This window comes from Microplitis mediator, chromosome 2 (genome assembly GCF_029852145.1).
Source record: "Microplitis mediator isolate UGA2020A chromosome 2, iyMicMedi2.1, whole genome shotgun sequence".
NCBI lineage: Eukaryota > Metazoa > Arthropoda > Insecta > Hymenoptera > Braconidae > Microplitis > Microplitis mediator.
The window spans coordinates 25388323-25412910 of record NC_079970.1 but is presented as its reverse complement, the minus strand read 5'-3'; the positions used below and the strand labels follow the sequence as shown (position 1 = coordinate 25412910).

Here is a 24588-nt window from a genome sequence, read left to right as displayed (position 1 = left end):
AATTTACTTCTGATTTAAATTGTTGGCGCTACTTTTGAATTTTATTTTTTACACGGATATCTTCATATTCCTACGTACGTCATTTCGCGCGTGATTTTTGAATTATACTCAAGCTGGTAAAACAGCATCGTCTAGACTCTAGACAAATGTTTACCGATAAATCCAATTAATTATTCTAACCACAATAACACAATTTATTATTTATTTTCGTGTGTTATCGTTATCTACATTAAATGTGTGTCAATCCACCGTGTCCAATATTTAATTGAATTTATCGTAAAAAAATTTCCCAGCCTAAAATTAAATTTTTACGTCTTTTAGTTCAGTTTTTAAAGCCAGAAATAATAAATTTTATGCGTATTTACTTCGGTAAATAATTTCTGTTTTCATGTAAATAAATTTATTCGATTATTGCTACTGTTTACCACCACTTTTATGGACTGATTGATTTTTTATACAAACAATTAAATTAAAGGCTTTGCCGACATGTCAACGTAAGTTCAGTATTTTTATCTAAAAGTCTCGACATATTTAAATTTAATTCAACAATTAAATATTTATCAGTTCAAAAATATCTATTCGAAATCATCTGTCGATTCAAATTTCAGGTTCGCTGATAAAATTGATGGATCCAAGTCCCTGTTGTCATTCGAAAGTGACAGTAATCAAATTCTACTGATAAACAAATGCATTCCTGAAGAGTTATTGGGAGAATTGTTGTGTTACGTCGACTATAAGTCGCTTTTGAACTGTCAGCTGGTCTGCAAAAGGTGGAAAGAGCTGATCCAGAAGTACGTTTGGAGAAAGAAAGCTGAGCTGAATGTCGGACACACTCTCCAGTGTCTGAGCGGCATGCCCTGGACAGCTTACTACAAAATCTGCAAAAAAAATCCCTTTGATCGGAACCTGATCAAGAATAACTCCGGTCAAGAAGGTCTGGACAAGCATTGGGTCATCACGAGACAAGGTGGAGACAATTGGCTTGTTGAGAGTCCGCCTTCTGGAGTTCCACCTCTTCCGGACGACCCCATCTTCGAAGGCAAGAGTTCTTGCTTCGTTACCTCCTATCATCTTTGCAAGAAACAACAAACTGTTGATCTCATTGATGAAGGATTGTCTCCTGTTCTTCTGGACACTCTGCAACCTCCTATTCAGGTCCTAATCATTGTCACTTTCTCTACAATAATTGGAGATTAAAAGTAATAAATAAATAATTTATTTATCAGGTGGGCGAGTGGTTCAGCTCTCGATGGGACTGTCCAGCTAAATATGAGTGCATGGTATCGCTACTGGATAAAGATGACAAAGAGTTGAAACTTTATAGATTCAGAGAAAATCTAAAGGATGATAAACAAATGGAATGGTTACACGTGAGCCTCTAGAATTTAATTTATTACAACAGATTGATAGATTATTAAATTTATTATCAATTATTTGCACCAATAGTTTAACTATGAGTTTACAAATTATGGGCCCGGTGTCAGAAAAGTCGTCTTCAAGCACGGGGGTAAAGATAGCTTGTACTGGGCCGGACATTACGGCAGTAAAATGGCTGGAGCTTCAGTTATTGTTAAATTAGACTCGAAAAAATTCGCTAATGCCTCGAAGAAAAGACGGTAATTTTTAAATTACTACTTTTTTTTCATTTATTCAACTATACAGTAAAGGGGAGGGGCAAATCGACCTCCAAATTTTTTTAAGACTCATTCAAAAGAAAATTACTTTCATAACTTCCGTTAATTTTATAAATTTTTGTAAAGAGCTCCATTTTGCCCCATCACCTTCTTCTATTTCTTACTAATATAATTCAGATAAAATAATTCCTCTCAGATTCGTCAGTAAAATTAAGGACTTCAACTTTCAATGTCTGTCATCTGGAGACAACGGCTCAGTATTATCAGGCAAATATATCCCTGATGATTTGCTAGGAGAATTATTGTGTTACGTTGACTACAAATCACTTTTAAACTGCCAGCTAGTTTGCAAAAAATGGAAGCTGCTGATACGCGAATGCGTATTACGAAAAAAGGCGGAATTGATATTCGGACAGTCCCTCAAGAGTTTAACTGACGTAGATAATCATTGGATTGTTTACTATAACGTCTGCAAGAAGGACCCGTTTGGCAGGAATCTGCTGAAGAATAATTCCGGACAAGATGGACTTGACAAGCACTGGGTTATCACCCAGCAGGGCGAAGACAACGATTGGAGAGTCGAGAGTCCACCCGTTGGTGTCCCATCTCTACCGAGCGATCCGATTTTAGAAGGAATAAATATTTGTTTCGCTTCGTCTCTTGATGTCTGTACGAAGCAGCAACTCGTTGATTTGATTGACGCAGGTCTGTCTGCTGTTATTTTAGATACATTCCAACCGCCTATCCAGGTATCAATCACCTAGACAATTGATGATTAATGATAAGCAAAGTAATAAATAATTAATGTCAATAGGTTAGTGAGTGGTATGGCTGCCGATTGAATTGTCCTGTTTACTATGGATGCGTCGTTAAGCTCCTAGATGACAACGATAAAGAATTGATGGCTTATAGATTCGAAGATGACCTAGCGGATAATGATGTCCAAAATAAATGGCTCCATGTAAGACATTTACTCATTTCATTCACGGAAAGATTGGAACCCGACTGGCTACTGTCCTGCACCCGACTCAGTACGATGCTGGGAAAAAATGCTCGATTGTGGTGCATCACCACACTGATTACTGTGCAGGACCTGACTGAGTCGTATGCGCATATCACTCAATCAGGTGCTGCACCACAGTCGAGCATTTTTTTCCAGCACCGTACTGAGTCGGGTACAGAACAGTAACCACTCGGGTTCCAATCTTTCCGTGTGTGTAATTAATTAATTACTATCAATTGTTGAATGATCGTAAGCTTCTTGGTCTCAATAGTTTGATTACGAGTTCAAAAATTACGGTCCCGGCGTCAGGAAAGTATTATTCGAGCACACCGGAGCAGCCACTTCATTCTGGACCAGACATTACGGCTGTAAAATGGCTGGAGCTTCAGTAATTGTTAAGATATGAATAAGATTATATTTTAAAAGACCGGAAATCAATTATTGAATTAATCCTTTAAGTATATTTGTACTTAAAAAATTTGTTATCAAGCAGTTACTTGCTGGCAAGTGATTTTTTTTCTGCTCAATATTTTGGTACTCTATTATATTGATAACTTTGTACGTGATTGATGTTTAATAAATATTATACAGTAATTACTTTTGATACCTAAAGTTACTATTTTATTAAAAATGGTTACATAGTTATGATTTTTATTTTAAATGAAAAAGGAAAAAAAGATAAAAGATTCGTGAGCCGTCGAAGCGTGTTCATGTATAGTAATAGTTTATAATATTTATCGCGACATGTGATAAAAATATTGTTTTGTAGTTTGACTCAGCTATTAAAGAATTGAGTCATCGTGAATTTTCTAACGGTATGTATGTATTTATCAGATTTAATCTTTATGTTCTTCAGAGTTAAAGCAAAAATAGTTGAGTTCCATTTAAATAAAGTAAATGTAAAAGTTACTTGAAGTAATACTTTACATAAGTTAATCGTTGAAATATGTCTGAGTAAGTTTTTTATATATTTTAATATACACTTATCCAAAAAATTAAAGGAACAAGAAAATTTTATAAATTTTTTAGTGATTTTTGGAAGGCTGTATTTTCGTGAAAAATGATCGTATTGAAAAAATTAAAAAAAGCAAATTGAAGCTTGAAATCTCTAGTTTAAAGATCTTTCAGCAAAATGTTTTTTTTAACCACGGTTTTTATCAATATTTGCAGAGTAGCAATGAGTTGACTAAAAAACCAGAAAATGGCCATTTTTTAAAGGTTTTTCAAATGGATATCAAGGATGAAAAAAAATTTTTTTTTGAAAAAATCGAAAATGGAGCTTGTAGGGGATTTATTCAAGTTTATTAAACTGCCCTTTAAATTACTGTGTGACCATTTCTTGCTGAGATATCAATAATCAAAGACAAAAGGATCCTTTTTCATTTGAAGGCTGATATCTCAGCAGCAAATTGTCGTACAGAGAAACAAAAAAAAGCAAATTGTAGCTGAATAAATTTCCTAAACAAGCCATGAATTCGTTTTTTTGAAAAAATTTTTCCCGGCCCCGTAGACCTAAAAAACGAAACCAAAAAATTTAGAAAAATTTTGTCTCGACCTTTTTCTTCTGATTCCGCAAAAACCGTGGCTCAAAAAAATATTTTGCTGAAAGATCTTTAAACTAGAGATTTCAAGCTTCAATTTGCTTTTTTAGTTTTTTCAATACGATCATTTTTCACGAAAATACAGCCTTTCAAAAATCACTAAAAAATTTATAAAATTTTCTTGTTCCTTTAATTTTTTGGATAAGTGTAAATTAACACTTAAATTATAATATTAATAACTAACTTTTTGCAGTCTATTAGAGAATCATTTCTAAAATTATCAAATATGTTTTTTTTAATGATTAAGACATAGATTATTAATTGTTAAATGTTAATTTAGGCTTACAGACAAAGTTGAGGAGTGTAAGTTCGAGGATCTATCAATAGAAGATCAACATAATGGATCGATACTGTCAGGCAAATATATACCCGATGAATTATTATGTGAATTATTGAGCTACGTTAATGTGTGGTCGCTTCTACGTTGCCACTTAGTTTGCAAAAGATGGAAGAATTTAATTCAAGATTACGTATGGAAAAAAAAAGCACAATTGATACTCGGAGCTTCGTTTCAAAGCTCGATTTCATGGGAGTCATACTATGAGGTCTGTAAAAGAAATCCATTTAATCGTAATTTGATAAGAAATCATTCTGGCCAAGAAGGTATGAAACACTGGAAAATATGCGGAACATGGGGTGATGAAGAAAACTGGAAAATCGAGAGTCCACCCGAAGGAGCCTTACCTTTACCAGATGATCCTGTTTTCGAAGGACATAATTGTTATTTTACTTCGCGCTACGCTGAAACAAAAACCCAAATAATCAACCTTATTGATGAAGGATTGTCTCCTGACTTTATTGATAGATTTCAACCTCCTATTCAAGTATTAATAAATTAAATAAATAATAACTACTGTGATTAATAATAATTAATAATTAACTATTATTATTAATAATAATTAATTTAATAGGTAAGTGACTGGTACAGTTGCCGTTCCAATCGTTTCGCCTACTATTATTGTGATGTATGTTTAATAACTCCCGGCAAAGTAGTAACATTTTATCACCATCAAGATTATTTTCAAAATGACAAAAAGGGTAAATGGTCAAAAGTAAGGCTTTTAATACAAAATTATATGTTTTAATTAATATATTATTACAATATTCTTATTGATAATTAATTTTGTTTGTTGCAGTTTTTTCATGAATTCAGAAACTACGGAGTTGGTGTTAGAAGAGTGCAATTAGTACATCAATGTAAAACTATTTCGTCCTTTTGCGGAGAATACGGTGGCAGACTGGCTGGAACTTCGGTGGTTGTTAAATTATAAGCAACAACAATCAACAGCCATTTTGCGTAAACGAAAATGATATATTTTTAAATAACTGAAGAAAGTTAAAATTTTTACACTTTAATCTTTGATAATTGCTAATACTTATATATATTTATATAATAATATACATTTATAAATATGTTGTCACTTAATTAATGAATTTTAATATTGTTGGCACCAGTAATTTTTCGTACTCAACACTTAGGAATTAAAATATACAATTTTTACTTACGATCTATTATTTTATGAAAATATATTTGCACGTTTTGATTTATATTGCAATAAATAATAATTACTAATTACTAATTGTCAATAAAATGAATGAATGAATTTAAAAATTATTAATTGCAATCAATGCCATGAGCCTTGTAATCTAAAAGCCATTTCGATGAGATTCTGCGGAACAGAATCTTCATAACAAACATAAAATTCCCTCAAACACGGCGTCTCGAACAGCCGCCCGATCACCCAGAAACTGACGCTCTCATAGTCGAATAAAATCCCGTGTTCTTTGATGGCCACGAGATTTTTGTTGATCGGCACACTGGCCAAGTCCTCGCTGGCCATGGATTTGAATCGGACTGTATTGCTCAGCAGCCTGTGAATCGTGTGAGCGCACTCATTGAACGTGCTGATTATCTCCGCGTTTTTCTCCGGGTGCTCGATCGTCTTCGGAGACATCAGCACGCCTTCAAACAGGTCTAGCTGCACAAAATGTATCAGAACGTTTTTGGGTCCACTTGTGATTCTTATCGGCGGGATGAAATCCGATTGACTCAGCAAACTTTCTCTGATGTCCGTAAAGTCAAACGGACATTGTTGTTGCTGGCATTCCTGCTCCAAAAGCAGACAAATAATTTTTTTTCTCTTTTTTTTTAATGAAAGATTTAGTAATTTTTTTTTTTTTATTTTACTTACACGATACATTTCTATTTCCGTGTCACTTTCGTCGGATTCTACTCTAGACTGAGCAAGAATTTTTTCCCTTAACGCACGTCTACCTAAAATTGGCGCTCCGTCATCACTTACTTCACTTACTGCACCACCCTGGCTCAAGGATTCTTCAGAAGCTTGAAAGGAATACACTAGACAAAAAGATAAACCAATAAATAATAAATAAATAAATTTATAAATAATTAAAAATAATTTACTTGATCCAGTGATGACAGGACTTTGCTCGGGACTTCTTTTCTTCAGAATCGACGTAACCTCGGGTACTTTTTTAATAGTACCGGAAGTACTTTTAGCTGGAGTGCTAGGAGTGTCCGCGGACTTGATCAGTCCCAGCAAATTTTCGGCGAGACTGAGATGCGTCTTAACGTTAAGTTTGTCTTTGATATCGATAGTCTCGGGTCTGGCGTTTGATAAAATCCACTTGGAAGCATAAGTAGGAACCCCAACTTTCTGAATATGCCTGAGGGTCTCTTGAGCCTCTTCGACGTAAAAAATATCTGGGCCGTCTTCGATGATAGGCTGAGCTGTGTCACCACCAGTTTCGAACAGCGAGACGAGTAGTTCTGTTTCGTAGCCGACGACGAGGACGAACCATTTGCCGTCAGGAACGCAGAACTGAGTCTTGGGGTCGGTGATGATTCCGCGGTGACACGAGCGAGGGTAAACGGATCTCCAGACCACGAGGCTCTTGACCGGTTCCTTTTCTATCAGATCCAGAAGTCCGCTCATCCTCAGAAACGAGTGGATTTCTATATAGTCCACGTGCATGATGTGGGACGTCAACAGGTAGCTTTTGTGGTAAACGCAGGTGCCGAGGATCGTGTAAAGAGGTTGGCAGTCCATAGGATCTTCGTTCCATTCCCGGTAATCCATAGCCTCCATTTCATTCAAAGCGCAGTCGATTTCAAATTGCGCTTCCACTGGCAGCTGGACGTGATGCGCCGCAGCGACTATTCTCTCGAACTCACACTTTTCTCGCCTCTCAATCGCACTCTTTAGCTGGTACACTTCATCGTCAACTGGCTCTTCATCGTTGTCGATGCCAAGTAACCGCGTGAATGCTAAATAAAACATGTGATCCAGCTCCAAATGATTGTACTCATCAGCAAAACATTTATTCAAAGTCGCGTAAGAAAATTCAAGAGTCCTTACGATATCTCCAAGCAGCTCTCGCGACTCATTGAGACTGTACCAGCGTTCAGGAACCGCCAGCAAAAGGAGTTCATCATCACGCGCGACATATAACACATGAATTTGCTCACTTCCTACTGAAATCGTCGTGCTCGAGGGGCTGGAGCTGAAAGTATCAGGCAGCAGATGGTTTAGTGTAACAAAGGCGCCGCGAGCTGTACACAAAATAGAGTGCAGAGATTTATTTTCCGAGCGCGGATACGTATACAAGACACCCTGCATCTCGGGCCCCGTTTCCGAGAGTCCGGAGGTCTGTAAATAAATGACTCCAAATGAATAATCCAGCAGAGCGTCCATGAACTTTTTACTGCGCTCTCGGTCAACAAGACGACGTACTCGCGCAGACTGTCTTGGTACACTCGAAGGAGCTTCTTCGGTCACTTCTATACCAGCAACTCGCTGGAGCTGCAACTTAACACTCATCGGCGTGGTTATTTCCCCAAGAAGCTGCTCCAGGTTATCCGCCGACACGTCGCAGTTGTTGATACTCCTCAACCAGTCTCCTATTTTAATATTTTTATTTTTAATAGCTTCTCCATTGGGTATGAAACCTGCCACCATCACCCGGACCTTGTCAGAAAAATCCCCCGGTACTATTCCTAAGTAGGCTTCGCACATGGTCGCACGTCGACCCAACTTGTGGCGTCGCTCTGGATCCACCCATAGCATCACTTCCTTAATTTCACCTGCCTATTGATTTAAAAATTCAATTTTACCAAACAAAACAATGAAATTTAATTACAAAACTTTAAAATTACCTGGTAGTCTTGAAATTTAACTTCTTTACTCCCTTCCTTAGGAGCATTGCCCTCCTGTTTGGCATCAGTACCTTTATAATTTTTATTGCGCTTACTGTACCTCTTGCTTTCGCGCCTCCTGATCAATCGCATCAGCTTACCCGCCCGAGTACTCCGTTTCCTTTTTAATTCCGGCGGCGGGGACTCGGGCTTCTCGGGTTTTTTATTACTCCCAGGAGCTTCGGACAATGATTCAATATAAAATACTTCACCCAAGGGCCCTATATCCAACTCCCACTCGGCATATGAACTAAAATAAATTTAACTATTGCCTTTATTATCCATAAAAAGTTAAAAAACAAAAACAACAACAATTTTCATACCTGTCACTGCAACTCTCGCTGTCAGAATAATAAGAACCGCTTGAAGACCCGCTGTCACTAGCCCACCATTCGTCATCATCCTCGTGATCTTCCTCCTCATCTTGCTCGTCGTCCTCATCTTCTTCATCAATTGTCGCGGAAGTTCCTTGTCGCTCTTCGTATCTCATCGAGCTGCTGCCCGCCTCTTGTCTATCCAACCGACTAAATCTGTCCATTGTCCTCCCACTTAATTTAATTTTTTATCAACCAAAATGGATGTAAATAAACAAAAATAAATGATAGCCAACAAGTAAGACAGCCACAAACTTGGCAGTGCAAGACGTAAAACGAACTAAAGCCGCTGAAGATCGGGTGAAAAACCGGTAAACTAAATAACAATAAAAGAATGCCAGGGGTCAGATGATTACCTGAAACTATACCTGTGTTTTAAAGCCGCGTTTACCAGTGGTGTAGGATTCGGGGGAACGTAACCGTCTTTTTTTACACCCGACACAATTGTAGAGGGGATTAATGGGCATGTATAAAGTATATATTATCCACGAGGACTCAACGAACCGCCACCCCCCTCATAAAATATAATCCGGCTCACTTATCAACTGGTTCCGTCTCACTAAATTCTTAGAGTTCAAAAAATTCATTAACATTTTTTTTTTTATTCAAAAACTTCATTTCAGTATCAAAATTCATGCTATTTATTTTTCTCGTCTTTACATTTATGGACGTACATTAAATTCATTAAAAAAAAATATTAATAATTAATGACAGGGGGAATTAGCTAGTTCTCTTCGGATTCTCGGTCGTAAATTTTTAATTGAATTTACTAGAGAATCGCTGATCGTTGAGTTAAATAATAAATGTATAAATATAAATATAAATATTAATAAAAATATAAATATATATATAGGCACTATCGGATAGATTGTTTTAATTTAGAAGCCACGGATTTTATTTCAGTGTGCTCTTTCTTCTTGTGAGGGTCCGGTTGGAAGCACTTCCAGAGTCTTAGGGTCTCGTCTCCACCGGCGCTGAGCACAGTCGTTCCGTCTGGTGACATCGCCAGATGCAAAACTCTGCTGGTGTGTCCAGTCAGCTCGGCAACTTTGGTCATTGAGGGATACTTCCATATTGTGAGCTGATTTTGGGCGTATCCATGTCCTGATACTATTTCTTTGTAGGTCGTGGACCAGAGTAGTGAACATACTTGCGACTTGGTATCAATAGTATTTAAACATGTGCCTGAAATAAAAAATTTTTGTCATAATAATTCAATTTTACTTAGGGAAGAAGTAGCATTTGTGATACTGCTCCTTTTTTGGACATTTAATACTTTATTTTAATTTTTTCTGTCAAAAATTGGCTCTAAGGTGATCAAAACCGTCACCTTTATCCTGTTTGACATCAAGTTAATTACGAATTATTATTATTAAAATAAAATTACCATTATTACAATTCCAGAATCGAATTGTTCTGTCAGCGGTACCACCACCGCTGGCTAAAACATTTGTTTGCCAGGGACACCAAGCGAGAGCTTTAACAGCAGCTTGATGGTGATTGAATGAGTAAAGAGCTTGATCATGAGCGTGATGATGTCCGCCGACGACTGACCATATCTGCAGCATGTTGTCATTGCCACCACTTGCCAAATATTTACCGTCAGGTGACCACTTGAGACCACAAACTTCCTGGCTATGTCCGTTTACACCTGCTACTATGTGTTCACGTTGTCTTACATCGTGATGCACAATCTGTCCGGATCTATAAATTAATCAATTGAATAAATTATATTTTTATAGAAGATAATTTTTTTTAATTTACTGAGTATAAATTACCGGCATCCACTAGTAAGAATGTGAGAATTCCAAGCCAGAGAACCAACACGTGCTGCATGTCCGTTCATAATACGAACACGTTTCATTTGACTGCAGTCCCAGAGCTCGGTGTTACCAGTAGGCATTCCGACTGCTAGGTATGGACCCTCTTGTATCCAAGCTACTGAGCAGATGAGTTCGTTATTTTCTAATTCAAACAGCTGTTCTATTGTCCCGGTGGCAGCGTTCCAGAGGTAGACGGTCGTGCCGAGAGCGACTGCCAGGATGTTATTTGGAGACCAGTCAACTAAATTCAAGTCTGCAGTAAAAAATAAATTTTTAATAATCAATTTAAATAATTAATAGAAATAAATTCAGAGACCGGAGGCTTACAGTAGTCATCAACTATTTCAGGAGCATCAAGAATACGATCCGGAGCCTGTGGGATGTAACGCGATGATGTTTTAACACTCGCTGGAGTCTTGGATTGGCTGTAGACGACTCTCAGAGGGTTTTGGTAGCCCTCTGGTGGAGCTGGTGCTTTATTTTGGTAGGACAGCAATCGGTGGTTGCTAATGTCCATGCCAGTCATATTCTCTATCAGCCTCTGCATCTCTTTTTTTGATGGACTGGTCTCACTTTTGTCGGCGTCTTGGTCAAACTTGGGCTGTTGGAGCTTGTGGTAGGCCAGGTCGAAGTTTGTCGTCGTTCTCGAAGGTATAAATCTGTCACCGCCACTCGGAGTCTTTGGAGTCGTTGCATTACGGCCTGCAATTATTCAAAATAAAATTTGAAAAAATGATTTATCATTTAATTAGTTGACAGTAAAATAATTTGGAAACCTACTCGGTGATTTTTTTCCGCTTTTCGGAGTCTTCTTGCTCCGTATTTCCGTACGTTTCGTTGGTGTCTTACCAGCGATGACGTTCATCATCGAGCTGGTGCTCATGGGCTTTCTCGAGTTGTTTAATGACAAACTCATGCTAAAAAACATTTAAAAATATTAATTAATAATTAATAAATTATTTTTGTACAGATAATATTTTTTTTTTCATTTACTTGGTGGATGTTTCTAGACATTTTTTCTGCCAACGAGGTACAGGTCCTTTGATTGCGTCGTCCATGCGGGTTATGTTGCTCAATTCTTTTTGAAATCTTAAATGCGACATAATTAACTTATTAATTAATTCTTATTAATGAATAATAATCTCCAAGCAAGTGACAAGCTTATTTTAAATAATTGAAACACTATTTCAAACTATCGACGCTTTGTAAATTATTTAATTTATCACACGATTTATACTTTTAATACTTAATTATTTACAAATATTATCGACTACTTTAATTAGCAAGAGTCTTAGCAATTAATCTGTCTTTTAACAATAATTACTAATTTTTATACTTGGGTTTAATCACATTCGAGGTAAAATTTGTTGATTATAAAATATACGTGTGTTATGGCGGCACCATCAAAACTCGAATGATCAAACGACCGTTGGGTTTAAAAAACAAGTTTTATTATTTTTTCTCCACGTGGTGGCGCGCCAGTAGTTCTGGATGAGTCTGAATCTAGCAGAGCTAGCAGACGAGATATTTTATAAATTTTTAGTAAATAAAGTAATTAATTCAAATAATAAAATTTTAAAAAACGCGCGTACTAATTTTTTCATTGATCTCAATACGAATTTATAAATTTTTATTCAAATGACATTTTATTTATTTATTTAAAAATTTAAATAATTGCCACTTGTCAGTTACATTCAACGAGTGTGAATATAGCAGACATCAGACAAATTTAAAATTATAAATAATTTTTAAAAAAATGCACTTATTAATTTCAAAATTTTTTAAATGCGCATTTGTTTGAAATTTTATTTTATTAATTATTTACTCTGTTTATTAATAATTTTAAATTTGATGTCTGCTACATCACACTCATAGTTCTGAGAAAATTATAAATGCGTTGCTCGTGATAACGTTAGTTTGAGTTTGCCGCGGAAATTATTATAAATTCAAATTTTAATTATTTATACAAATATATTTTTATCTAAATTCGCTGTGATAATAAAAGTTTGTATTGTGGAGTGAAATCAATGTAAGTTTTTACACGGTAATGAATTCGAAATAAATTTTTAAATATAAAAAATTTCGCGGTTGGCGCCACTGTGTACGGGAAGAGCCGCCATCTTGAACTGCGTCAGTTCTCGAGACTGTTGCCGCTTAAACACGACCGTTGACTCTAATTGTGATCGTAATTATTATTTGTTATTTTTAAAACTATTTAAAGTGTTCAAATAATTGTATATAAGTGTCAGTGGGTTCATTTATGTGCTGTGACAGTGAAAATAATTAAAAGTGATAGTGGAAACCTGTAAAAAATATTATTTCGAATTATTCTGCTCCGGTGAGTTTTTTTTTCATTACACAAAAATCTGCATGTAATTTAATGTCTCAATAATGAACAATTCTGTTATTAATTCAACAAATATTTGAATTTTAAATTCCAAGCTGAAAAATAAAAAACAAATTTTTTCAATGGCGCGATTTTTAAATGAAAGATTTCAATCATTCAATTTTTTCAACCAAAAAATTTATTTATTGACTTCGTCATATAAAAAGCAGCAACAAATATTTCAATTCAAACGGCGCGAAATTCAAAAACGCTTGGAGTCGATCTTGTACAAGTCGATTGTTAATTCCGCAGTCGATACACAGAATTACAAGGATCGATTAAAGTAATAATCGATTAGTAAAAAAAAGCAATAGTGTAACTGTTGTCATTGGAGCTGTCATTAATCAGTTCACAAGCTCAGACTCAAAACAATCTGACAGACTGATTTTAAAAACATAATAAAGTAATAATTTTTGATGGCACTGGTCGGTGTCTAAACCCGGGTGGTCGTTTCTGCGCAGCCATTGTATAGATCCCTCGACTCCATTCAGCAGACAATTAATGTCTCGTATAGGTATAGGTATACATATAAATGTAAATGTGTGTGACGTGCTTAGGTAGTTGATGTGGAGAGTCGTTAGCGGCGTTGGTGACGGTCCTCAGCTCACTGTAGAGTGCGGTGTACAGTGTGCCGACGTCCTCGGTTTGGAGCGGGCTCGAGGGGTTGAGCGTCATCATCATAAGCGCGAGTGTGTATTTTATTATTTTTACATAAGCCCGAATTAACAAACGCAAACGAGTGTGTCGCAAGTGCTCAGTGAAGTGTCGTGATCATAAATTATAATAATTTGATAAATAGTTATTTTAAAAGTTTATCAATTAAATTAATTGATGGATTGGAGTGAGAAAAGTGATTGACTGGATAAAATAATAATAATAATAATAGAAAAGTTGGTAAGCACCTTATCCGACAATTGGTGTGTCGTGTATGGTACGTGGGGACTTTGGATCAGAGAAACGACGGCAGTGGCGGTTGTAATTGACAGGAAAGATGGCGCAAGGTGCAGACGAGGAGTGTTGACCTATTTTGTTGACCCCCGTTGAGTTTTTTGTGAGAATAATCGAGCGTTCTGTCACGCGCCTGGTGATCGAAGCTCCGACGTTGCCCAAGGAGCTTCAATAATTACTCAAGGCCGGTGTAATTTAAGTACCCACTGATAATAACAACAATAATAATAATAGACGAAATTATTTGGTAGATAGCCCAGCAAGCAGCAGGCCAACTGAAATAGTTTATAAACACTCCGTGTAATTGGAGTGTTTAAATTATCGGAAACAGTAACGAGGAAAACCGCAGCAATTTTGAAAAAATTCGATATCCGTGGAGCCTTAGCGGGCTCGAGCACGGCTGGAAAGATGGGGAACAATGCCGCGACAGCGAACAAAAAGGTTGACGCTGCCGAGAGTGTCAAGGAGTTTCTGGACGAGGCGAAAGAAGAGTTCGAGGAAAAATGGAAGAAAAATCCCACCAACACCGCGGGGCTGGACGACTTCGAGAGAATCAAGACTCTGGGGACTGGCTCGTTCGGCAGAGTCATGATAGTCCAGCATAAGCCCACTAAAGAGTATTACGCAATGAAGATACTCGACAAACAGAAAGTCGTAAAGTTAAAACAAGTTGAGCATACGTTGAATGAAAAACGGATACTACAGGCTATAAGTTTTCCGTTTCTCGTGTCGTTACGTTTTCACTTTAAGGATAACTCAAATCTTTACATGGTACTGGAGTATGTTCCCGGTGGAGAAATGTTTTCACATTTACGAAAAGTTGGAAGATTTTCCGAGCCACATTCACGTTTTTATGCCGCTCAAATAGTACTTGCTTTCGAGTATTTACATTACCTTGATCTCATTTACCGTGACTTGAAGCCAGAAAATCTGCTGATCGATTCCCAGGGCTATCTTAAAGTCACTGATTTTGGTTTCGCTAAAAGAGTGAAAGGAAGAACGTGGACGCTGTGCGGGACGCCGGAGTACTTGGCGCCCGAAATAATATTGAGCAAGGGCTACAACAAAGCCGTCGATTGGTGGGCGCTCGGAGTTTTGGTCTACGAAATGGCTGCCGGTTACCCGCCATTTTTTGCCGACCAGCCGATCCAAATATACGAAAAAATAGTAAGCGGCAAAGTGAGATTTCCGTCCCACTTTGGCTACGATTTGAAAGATCTGCTCCGTAATTTACTCCAAGTTGATCTGACCAAGAGGTACGGGAACTTAAAAGCCGGCGTAAACGACATCAAAGGTCACAAATGGTTTGCCAGCACTGATTGGATAGCTGTCTTCCAGAAACGCATTGAAGCACCGTTTATTCCCAAGTGCAAAGGACCCGGCGACACTAGTAATTTTGATGACTATGAGGAAGAGCCGCTGAGAATCTCAAGCACCGAAAAATGCGCCAAAGAATTTGCTGAATTTTAAATTATTTATTATTGGTATTTTATCATTTTAACATAATGACAATTTAATCTACTGAATTTAAAACTCAAATAATCAGCTACTGCTGAATTATTTACTGATGCTGCTGCTGATCGATCGGTACCGCTCGATTACTAAATGTAAAACCGGGTGTTAAAACGTGTACTTTTCGTTGCTAATGTCATACATTTTACATTATTACTATTACAATGGTAATTAATTCATTAATAATTAACAATAATATTAATAATAATAATTCATGTACGTTATTGTATCGATGATTATTATTTGTTTTCATACCTGGCCTCCATCATTCCAAGGAGTTATTATCTGGAATCTTTTGCAATCTCTGTGATTCTTCGTTTTGTGTATAATTATAAATAATTAAACGTCGTATCCATTTAAATAAAAAAAAAAACTAGTCGTTCTCATAAAACTGAAGAGTTCTCATAAAATAATAAAACGGATTATGCTATCGAGTAGCCAGCAACTATCATACATTATGGTAGCTTGTGAATGCTCATAATTCAGCCAATAGAGACATACGGAATTAATAAAATGACGAGAAGTACTAGCACTCAAGTACATCATGCACTTTATTAACTGTAATCCCCTTGTCCAAGTAAACTAAAGTAAATAATAAAATACGAACTCAAGTAAACTTAAATCTCAATTCAAATTTAAATCTCAACTTAAATCTCAACCTTAAAATCTTAATCTCAATTATACGTGTCATTGATACAACACCGATGATATGATTTATTGAGGCGGGCCCTGTGTCGACACCCAAGATCTTGGTTTTCTTACATTAGTGTTATCAGTTAATTAGTTAAGTGTGACGGAACTTGGTTGTCATCTGGCGATCACCATTTTATAAACACACATGTATAACAAAAATTTACCACACAACAAACAACTACAATATTGTCATCATCAGTCACCGATTAATCAAGAGGAGTAACATTTTGAGTTTAAGAAGATCATCAAGCATCGGTGGAGCCGAGTCATTATGCAAGAGCCGATTTAAAAGGGAGTACGATTGAGACTGGGAGAATTTTACTATTATGTATGGATGGATGATAAAAAATGAGTAGAATTGTGAGTTTATGCATGAAAACATAAGATAGCAAGAGTGTGAATATGTATCATAATTCCTTTTATTGTTCCTCCGTGTCGAGAGCACAATGACTTGATAACGGAGACTAAAACTAAACGGACCTTGAGTGTATGAGTGTGGATGTGCATGAATATATCAGGTTTTATGACATACGCTGGCTCTCAGCAACAGCTTTTCGCGGTCGTTAATGGCGATCCATTCAAAATGATAAAAATAGCAGTAGAAAAAAAAAGGCAGTAATGTGCTAAATAATATATAAATAAAAGTATGATGTTAAATAATGTTAATTTCACAGTGGATGCTATTTTTATCAGCTTTAGAAGTGATGAAGGATCGCTGTGTCCGTGAAATAAATAAATATTACTACATATAGAATTTAAAAACCCGTTTCGCGGGCCATTGTTCCATCAATTGAGGAAAAACATCCAGATGCTGACGGTATATCAGCTGGGTTAATATAAATATGAATGATGAAAACATTTATGGCTTATGTATAGATATATATGATATCTGGATATTATTTCTCGGGCAGTTAGGTTTATCGTCCTCGTGTCGGCGTAACTGCATATAATATGCGCGTACTGTAACGCACTGTACCAGTGTACGTAGCCAGGCAATCTTAAATAATAAAATAAAAGTCTCGACATGACTGTTAATACGAGAGTACATACATTATGAATTACATGTGAGTGTGTTATGTGAATGAGCGTAATATATTAAATCATCATATTGCACTAGACGGGAGTATGACATTACGAGAAATTCTCAAGTATTGTATATTATATATTCTAGCATAGAGGAAATTATTTCACGTTTTAGATTACATATATTTATATTCAAATCTATTCTAGAATATATATATATATATATATATAAGTATATGCATGTGTGCATTCTCCTCCCTACCTCAAGAGCCATTCACAGCTCTCATTACTACCGCTGTCTCTCTTTTTTTCCCAATTAAAATAAAAACACCAACAGCAACAAGAACAAGAACAAAAACAAAAAGACGTACAATCTCGTGCTACCCTTATCATGTTCACCCCTTCGTTAGTTTTTAAAACCAGTAGGTTTCGCGCTCGACAAAAGTCTTGGCACTCATTGTACATACTATTTAGAAATATCTGGTAATTCTGTTATTTTTAGATGAGCCATATATATAAATATATATCTATATATATTATTTTGTTAGTGCTCGGTCGCAGTATTTTAAAATTATAAAATATTAAAATATGTCTGCACGTAATATCAATCGTAATGAACCCACGTATACAATATACGCTCATACTTAGTACATATACATTTACACTTATACATACACACATATATATATATACATACATGATAAAACATACGCAGTGCACACATTAATAACAGAGTCATATAAAATTTTAAGTCTGATAAAGAAGCTGGGATCTGCCCGTTGGCGGTTTAAAATTAAAAATTTAAACTTTCCGTGGGTTAAATAAACGCGAAATGCCAAGCACTTGCTGTTGTTCTTAATAACATATTTTATATAATATTTATTACCATAAAGTTGCGATACATCGTTTACATTTAATTAATTATCTCAGTTTGATAGTCAGCAAGTGCCGCCGTCTAATTGCTCGTTATTATCATGACTAGACTATTTTACAGATGTTTTTGTATAGTATATAATCATGTGGCTTTATACCTGATATTTATTTAACGATCCAAGGACAATATTTTATTTTTTTTGCATTAAACCCGCCGGATAGAATGAAAAAATATCAAAGCTTCCGCTTAAGTCGCGGGTACTCAAAATTAAAACCGATCTGCTGATAGTTTTATCGACACCATCTAAATTATAATTATCATCGTTATTGCTGTTATTATATGTCACTAGCTACTGCTTCTATTTAAATACTTGATCTACTATCATCATAATTATTATTAATATGCGAATTAAAAAGAATATCTTAATAACATTATCGCGCGTTTAAATGCACCTCGAAAATCTTTTAAACAGCTCGTGGATTAGCGGTTTAATTATAGAAATCTAGATCAATTTAACATAAACCATCTGACACTAATAAAACTCGTTATAAATATATATATATATTTTTTATTTAACTTTTATCAATTTACAAATCATTTTTCTATTAACGCAAATTGTATATGATCCTGAAGTTAGCAGACAGTTAAAATTTTTTTGATTTTTTTTCCAACATCAATTACAAAAAAAAAAAACTAAAAATATGCGCATGTAGAAAATTTAAAAAACTACAGGTGCCAATTTTTCAAATTTTTTTTTTTTATAATTTATTGCTTAAAAAAAAACAAAAATTATTAGACGTCGGCTAACTTCAGTATCATAAATTGTATCTGCAGATTAAAATTAAAAATACAAAAGTGCTTTCATTTCTTTCTTTTTACTATAAATAATTTTTATCACAAAAAAATTTATAAGTAGCAGTAGCCAGTCTCGAAATTTTGTAAATACGATTATAAATATATTAATTAAATACTAATTATTATCATAAACAAGAAATGGTGAAACTATTGTCCGTCTAGCTCATGAAAGGTATTTTTAAATTTAAAAACAACAGCTTATATTTATTAATACAGAGAAAATCCCCTTTTCTTCAATGAATGTTTGTCTCAGTATTTTTTTTACTTTTCATTTGTCGTAATCCCTATCGTCATGCTCGAGGACGATACATCCCGACTGTATTACGCTATTGTACATTGTTTCTGTATTTTATATACATTACACACACACATACACACACACACACACACACACACACATAAAACACACACACACCTCGTCGCGACTGGTTTAAATTTAGATTCTCTTCATGCTATTCAGCAGTATTGCTACACATAAAAAATAAAATAAAGTAATAAATAAATAAATCAATGAATTGAAAATATAAATAAATATATATTCTCAATATAAACACGAATGTGTATTCCATTCACTTGGTATTTGTCTATGATTTATAATTTGTTTATAAAAAATATAAAATTCATTCTTTTAGATTTTTTTATTGTACGCCCGAATTTTAAATGAATAGTAAAATTTTGACCAAGTGACTGGAACATTCGATGTTATTTTTTCTATTAACTATGAAATAAAAATCTGGAGGTAATAAATATGAATACTAATAACAAAAAACAATAAATGTTTACGTAATATCGAGGCGTATTGTCTGCGCGTATAAACGCGAACATTTTGTTAATTTATCCAGGCCCAGATTGCAGATAAACTGAAGCCTTTACACTTAAAAATATCTTGACATTAAAATTTTGATTATCTCCAAATTTTTTTTATTTTTCCGGCCGTGTGTAGCAAAGAGAAACTTAAATAAAGTTGCTGGTTGAAAATAAAGTAAATAAATACATATAATTATACGATTGGAATGAATAATAATAATAATGGATAAATGTAATGATAAATAATTTGAAAATATAAATTATTTATTTATCGTAATCATGAGATCTTTGTAAATCAAAGTTTTAACGTATTTATTATTATAAAGATTTGTGTAAGTGAGTAAATAATATTTAATTGTGGATAATCCGATCATTCTATTCGATAATAATAATTATATTTCATTTACAATTATTATTATTATTATTATTATTATTATTATTATTATTATTATTATTATTATTATGATTATAACGATAATAATAACGACCGTAAAATATTGAGGATTGTGTCTGTATTGGGTGAAAATGTTGATAGCGTAGCGACCGAGAGCGATAAATTGAGACCGAGTGAGAGATAATATATATAAATTTATGTAATGAAAGAGATAAAAGAATATTATGTATCGTGGTACTGCAATAATCTGGTTTCTAAAAGTGTTTTCCATCGACCCGGGTAATTTAATTATCCATGCTGGTGTGTTCTTCCAACGACTGTTCAATCGATAGAAGAGCCGTGCCAGATATATATATATATATATTTATATATTTCGGGCAAGTCAAGTAAACAAGCCTCTTTTGAAAAATTATAAATAACTCAAGTGAATTTACTGAAAAAAGAAATATTTAAATATTACAAACGATCTGACGTAGCATCTTACTCCAACTATACAGAAAGAGGTTTTTCTTTTTTTAAATGAATTTATTTTATGTCTCACTAAATAACAACACTTGCTAGTAATAAATAATGTTACTGGGCAATTACCAAAATCATCATTTATCTAATACTTGACTCTAATTAATTGCTTGCGTGCTGAGAATATACTTTTATATATTTCATTATTATTATTATTATTATTCATATTTCTTAATGATTGGAGCAGACATTTATGCTGTAAAAAATTGCGAGTGATTTCGGAGTGGTCTGGATTTTATTTAAATCCACATTCACTTCGATTCGGAGTTTCAATACAAAATTAAACTCCCATTGGCAGTGAATTTCACTCCGAGAAAATAAAATAAATTGTCATCCGCTCCGGATTTACTCCGCTGATTTTTTGCAGTGAACTATAAAAAAAAACAGCCGTGAGGTTTACATGTACAATTAAATTTGCGACCCAAGTGTGATGTGATTTTAAATGACAGAAAAAGGTCAAAGCTGGAGGAATAAGGAAGTCGAATAAAAAATAAATATCTTGTATAAGCATTTTTCCGGTAGTGGGTACAGTAATATAATAAAAATATAAGGACAGCTCCCTCGAGACTGAATCCAGTTGGAAAATTTTTTTATACGAGCGAGAAAGCATCGGGATTCCCGGTCGGGTATTACGATATCAGGAGAGGGAATCAGGATAACTGAGAAACTAGTAGGACGTAGGAGGGTTTATTACGGCACAAGGCTATCAATACTTGGATTGAGGCTCTATGTACTCTGAATATATAAAAAAAAAAATTTTCCGTATTTCATTATTCAATATTCATTCCGTTATAATATTTTAATGTAATAAGTACTGCATATATATGTCTTTTGTCATAAAATTATTATTATATATTATTGCATAATAAATTTGACCCTGACGAAAGACGTTTATAAGACAATTTCATAAATCTTGGCATGAAAATTTTCATTTTCTTTTCCGCTAAATAAAAATTTATCTATCGTAAGCGCGGATAAATTTTATTACTTTTCAAGGTCGAATTCTCATTTGAATTTTTAAATTTTTTCGCGGCATATTGGATTACTACTAAAGTAACTTGAGTCGTATTCAATAATATAAACATATACCTCTATCCATATCGTCATTAAATAATATATCAAATGAATACTAATTATTATCGTTACTGTCAATAGGTAATTTTTAAATAATTAACGCTAATAAAATTAATTATCGTGGGAATAATTTATCAGAGTACATTTTAATGACATGCCGGTTGTAATTAAAAGATATTTATTTTCTTTTATTAACGAAGGAGAAGTTATCAAGTATGTATAGATATACACCTGTGTAAAAATAATATTGCCAGATGTCAAACACGCGCTGCGTTAGATAAAATATATCATACATTAGTTAATCGATTGACGTTATATTAGTTTCTTTATTTTAAACATCAGCCTCAGTGACGTCACCGCAGCAAAATAAAATGTTAGCATTGAATTGTGTGTTGACTTGTTACGCAAATAATCATAGAGATAAATTATCATTCGATATCATAATAGAGTATAAAGGAAAATATATACATATATACGAATACAATTAAAAATATTTAGTTTAATTTCGTAAAATCAGATAATTAAAGGCTCATCTCATGTTGTACATGATTAAAACCGGGATCAATTAATTAAATTTGCTCAGATAATTACAACATGAGTGATTATTTAAATTATAATAATAATTAACTTTTTTATTGTATAGTTCAAATTAAGTATACTGTCCATTTTATATCTCGATGCTTACTGACAGATTTAATTGTACATTCAATAGTTTTGCGAGCTCCAATCATTAATTAGTGTCCTGATTACTCGGTAACATTTTAAATTATAAAGAGATTTCATTTATTCTTCGGCTTTTAAAAAAATTTTATGATCCTGAAGTTACCAGACAATTAGCAATTTTCGGTTTTTTTTTTTAAACAAATCGATTAAAAAAAAAAAAAACTAAAAAAATGCATGTATAGAAAATTTAAAAAACTACAGGTGCAATTTTTTCGAATAGTTTTTTTTTATAATTTATTGTTTAAAAAAAAATACAAAAAGTTATTAGACGTCGGTTAACTTCAGTATCGTAAAATCGAATCTTTAGTGATCACTATAAATGGCAATTTTATTTGTTTTTTATTTATTTCAGTCCTGATAAATGATGTGATTGGGTAAAAAAGTTTGGTAAAAGTGAGACATTGTGTAATTTTGAAATAAACGGGTTAAAGATTAAAAGATAAAGAGACGAATTACAAATTGTCAGCACGTGCATGACATTTGGATGTTACCAGGGCACATTTGTGTAGTCCAATGAGACTAAATTATCTGTCCTACTCTCAATTACCGACATACAAACATTGGATATTAATAAATTTACACTGTTTGTGTGCAAAAAAATTTTGAATATCCAATAATTTACAACTTGCTAATATTTATTGTACATGTGTGCAATAAATATGAATATTACACGTAAAAAATTTTAAAAAACAAAAATATATATATATGATTTGTACCAAATGTAGTATTGAAATGTTACTGGTTAGCCGACGTCTAATTTTTTGATTTTTTTTAAAATTACAAATTATAGAGAAAAAAAATATTTGAAAAAATTGCACCTGTAGTTTTTTTAATTTTCTAAATGTGCATATTTTTAGTTTTTCTTTTTTTTTTTGTAATTGATGTTGAAAAAAATCCAGAAGCTGTTTATTGTCTGTCACTTTCAGGATCATGTATAGAACGGAGTATATTAAGTTCTGATGGTAAATTGTGGGGATAAAAAATTAGGAATCGCAAGTACGTGACACCTGATTGTCTGTTTATATTTATTTATTATTTTTATTGATGAACATTGTGATGTGTTTGTCGTGTCAGTGTAAATTGAATAAATTTATCATTTAACATTTTATTGTGATGATTAATTTAAGTGTAATAAAACAAATAACTTGGCAGGACATTTATTATTAAATAATAAAATGTGATTAGCACGCAAGTTCATTAACTTTATATCGAGTCAGATAAAAAAAAAAAAACAGTCTATTTTTTTTTATGTTAAAGATTAAATGAATTATTGAATCTAGTGTTGCATTTAATGCACATCGATTTGTTTTAGTTTGCGTATTAAAAATAATTTGTAAATTTTTTTTTTGTTATTTTTAAGTTTTTAAATGTGATTGCAAAGTGTGGAATTTATCGCGGGAAAATATTATATGATTGTTATTGTTTAAAAAAAAATATTATTATTATTATAATTATTGTAAAAGAATCTCTGTGTATAGTGTGAAATATGTGTGAATGATAAAATTATAATAAACAAAAATATATGTTGATATGAGTGGAGAAGATGCGCGTCGGTCGTGAGAATCTCGAAAAAAAAAATAATAATAATAATAAAGTAAAATTTTTAATAATTTTTATCAGCTCGATAATTAATGAGTGGAAAAATAATAATTAATTTATCAAAGGCTTGATGTATGTTTAAATTTTTTGCCGAAAGAGTTGGAATAATGAAATTATTAAAAATTACAATACAAGAAATAAATGATTATACAAATTTAATCACGCATCGAAGCATTATTAATTCGGTCGTGTCGCCTTGTGATTATGTTTGTGAAATTTAGATTATTATTCGCTATAAATATATAAATATAAATAAAAATAAAAATAAAAATATATATAAATATATGTAGGTGTTAAAAAAGGAAGATGATGATTAAATAAATAATAAAATAATAAATATTTAAAAAATAATAAATGATAAATAAATATAAAACTATGTATTATTTGATCTAGTAAGAATCATTTATGGAGAAGTAAATTTACCAATCTCATTTTTTGTAAATATTATAATTTAAATAAAATCCTATTGTAAAGATTGTATGTCTTGGATGTTATTATGTTACATTATATTTATGTTTTTAAATTTTACC

The 24588-nt window shown here is 33.5% G+C and overlaps 5 protein-coding genes across 6 annotated transcripts; 3 read left to right on the top strand and 2 right to left on the bottom strand.

Moving 5' to 3' along the window:
* The first annotated feature begins 168 nt into the window (after window positions 1–168).
* Window positions 169–3254, top strand: LOC130663360 (F-box only protein 6-like). Of its 2 annotated transcripts, XM_057462533.1 has the most exons (7): window positions 172–494; window positions 609–1155; window positions 1227–1370; window positions 1447–1616; window positions 1831–2383; window positions 2449–2595; window positions 2909–3254. In XM_057462533.1, exons 1-7 carry the CDS (start codon window positions 487–489, stop codon window positions 3041–3043), a joined length of 1704 nt encoding a protein of 567 aa, XP_057318516.1. In that variant the 5' UTR covers window positions 172–486; the 3' UTR covers window positions 3044–3254. The 2 variants fall into 2 exon arrangements, with proteins under 2 accessions (XP_057318518.1, XP_057318516.1); XM_057462535.1 differs by lacking the exon at window positions 2909–3254 and having other exon boundaries at window positions 169–494; window positions 1831–2339; window positions 2449–2588.
* A 177-nt stretch (window positions 3255–3431) lies between these two features.
* On the top strand, window positions 3432–5525 carry LOC130663361 (F-box only protein 6-like). The gene is made up of 4 exons (XM_057462536.1): window positions 3432–3591; window positions 4519–5062; window positions 5150–5290; window positions 5375–5525. The coding sequence occupies exons 1-4, from the start codon at window positions 3584–3586 to the stop codon at window positions 5507–5509; spliced, it is 828 nt and encodes a 275-aa protein (XP_057318519.1). The 5' UTR covers window positions 3432–3583; the 3' UTR covers window positions 5510–5525.
* A 292-nt stretch (window positions 5526–5817) lies between these two features.
* On the bottom strand, window positions 5818–9251 carry LOC130663359 (protein inturned). Its single transcript, XM_057462532.1, has 5 exons — window positions 8778–9251; window positions 8416–8704; window positions 6664–8347; window positions 6431–6597; window positions 5818–6346 (listed from the first exon to the last, which is right to left on the bottom strand). Exons 1-5 carry the CDS (start codon window positions 8990–8992, stop codon window positions 5864–5866), a joined length of 2838 nt encoding a protein of 945 aa, XP_057318515.1. The 5' UTR covers window positions 8993–9251; the 3' UTR covers window positions 5818–5863.
* Window positions 9252–9445: 194 nt separating this feature from the next.
* LOC130663531 (cell division cycle protein 20 homolog) lies at window positions 9446–12069 on the bottom strand. The gene is made up of 6 exons (XM_057462796.1): window positions 11645–12069; window positions 11432–11568; window positions 10979–11353; window positions 10607–10904; window positions 10216–10532; window positions 9446–10013 (listed from the first exon to the last, which is right to left on the bottom strand). The coding sequence occupies exons 1-6, from the start codon at window positions 11752–11754 to the stop codon at window positions 9685–9687; spliced, it is 1566 nt and encodes a 521-aa protein (XP_057318779.1). The 5' UTR covers window positions 11755–12069; the 3' UTR covers window positions 9446–9684.
* Window positions 12070–13368: 1299 nt separating this feature from the next.
* Window positions 13369–24201, top strand: LOC130664258 (cAMP-dependent protein kinase catalytic subunit 1). Its single transcript, XM_057464131.1, has one exon. The coding sequence runs from the start codon at window positions 14394–14396 to the stop codon at window positions 15453–15455; it is 1062 nt and encodes a 353-aa protein (XP_057320114.1). The 5' UTR covers window positions 13369–14393; the 3' UTR covers window positions 15456–24201.
* The last annotated feature ends 387 nt before the right edge of the window (window positions 24202–24588 follow it).

Excerpts from the sequence above, each read along its gene's own strand:
- LOC130663360 (XM_057462533.1), top strand. Across the intron at positions 1,371-1,446 it reads AACAAATGGAATGGTTACAC|TTTAACTATGAGTTTACAAA; the intron begins GTGAGCCTCTAG and ends TTGCACCAATAG. Across the intron at positions 1,617-1,830 it reads AATGCCTCGAAGAAAAGACG|ATTCGTCAGTAAAATTAAGG; the intron begins GTAATTTTTAAA and ends AATTCCTCTCAG.
- LOC130663361 (XM_057462536.1), top strand. Across the intron at positions 5,063-5,149 it reads GATTTCAACCTCCTATTCAA|GTAAGTGACTGGTACAGTTG; the intron begins GTATTAATAAAT and ends TTAATTTAATAG. Across the intron at positions 5,291-5,374 it reads AAAAGGGTAAATGGTCAAAA|TTTTTTCATGAATTCAGAAA; the intron begins GTAAGGCTTTTA and ends TGTTTGTTGCAG.
- LOC130663359 (XM_057462532.1), bottom strand. The coding sequence starts at position 8,992 with ATGGACAGATTTAGTCGGTTGGATAGACAAGAGGCGGGCAGCAGCTCG. Across the intron at positions 8,348-8,415 it reads TTAAATTTCAAGACTACCAG|GCAGGTGAAATTAAGGAAGT; the intron begins GTAATTTTAAAG and ends TTAAATCAATAG. Across the intron at positions 6,598-6,663 it reads TCCTGTCATCACTGGATCAA|TGTATTCCTTTCAAGCTTCT; the intron begins GTAAATTATTTT and ends CTTTTTGTCTAG.
- LOC130663531 (XM_057462796.1), bottom strand. The coding sequence starts at position 11,754 with ATGTCGCATTTAAGATTTCAAAAAGAATTGAGCAACATAACCCGCATG. Across the intron at positions 11,569-11,644 it reads TGTCTAGAAACATCCACCAA|CATGAGTTTGTCATTAAACA; the intron begins GTAAATGAAAAA and ends AATGTTTTTTAG. Across the intron at positions 10,014-10,215 it reads ATTCTGGAATTGTAATAATG|GCACATGTTTAAATACTATT; the intron begins GTAATTTTATTT and ends TTTTTATTTCAG.
- LOC130664258 (XM_057464131.1), top strand. The coding sequence starts at position 14,394 with ATGGGGAACAATGCCGCGACAGCGAACAAAAAGGTTGACGCTGCCGAG.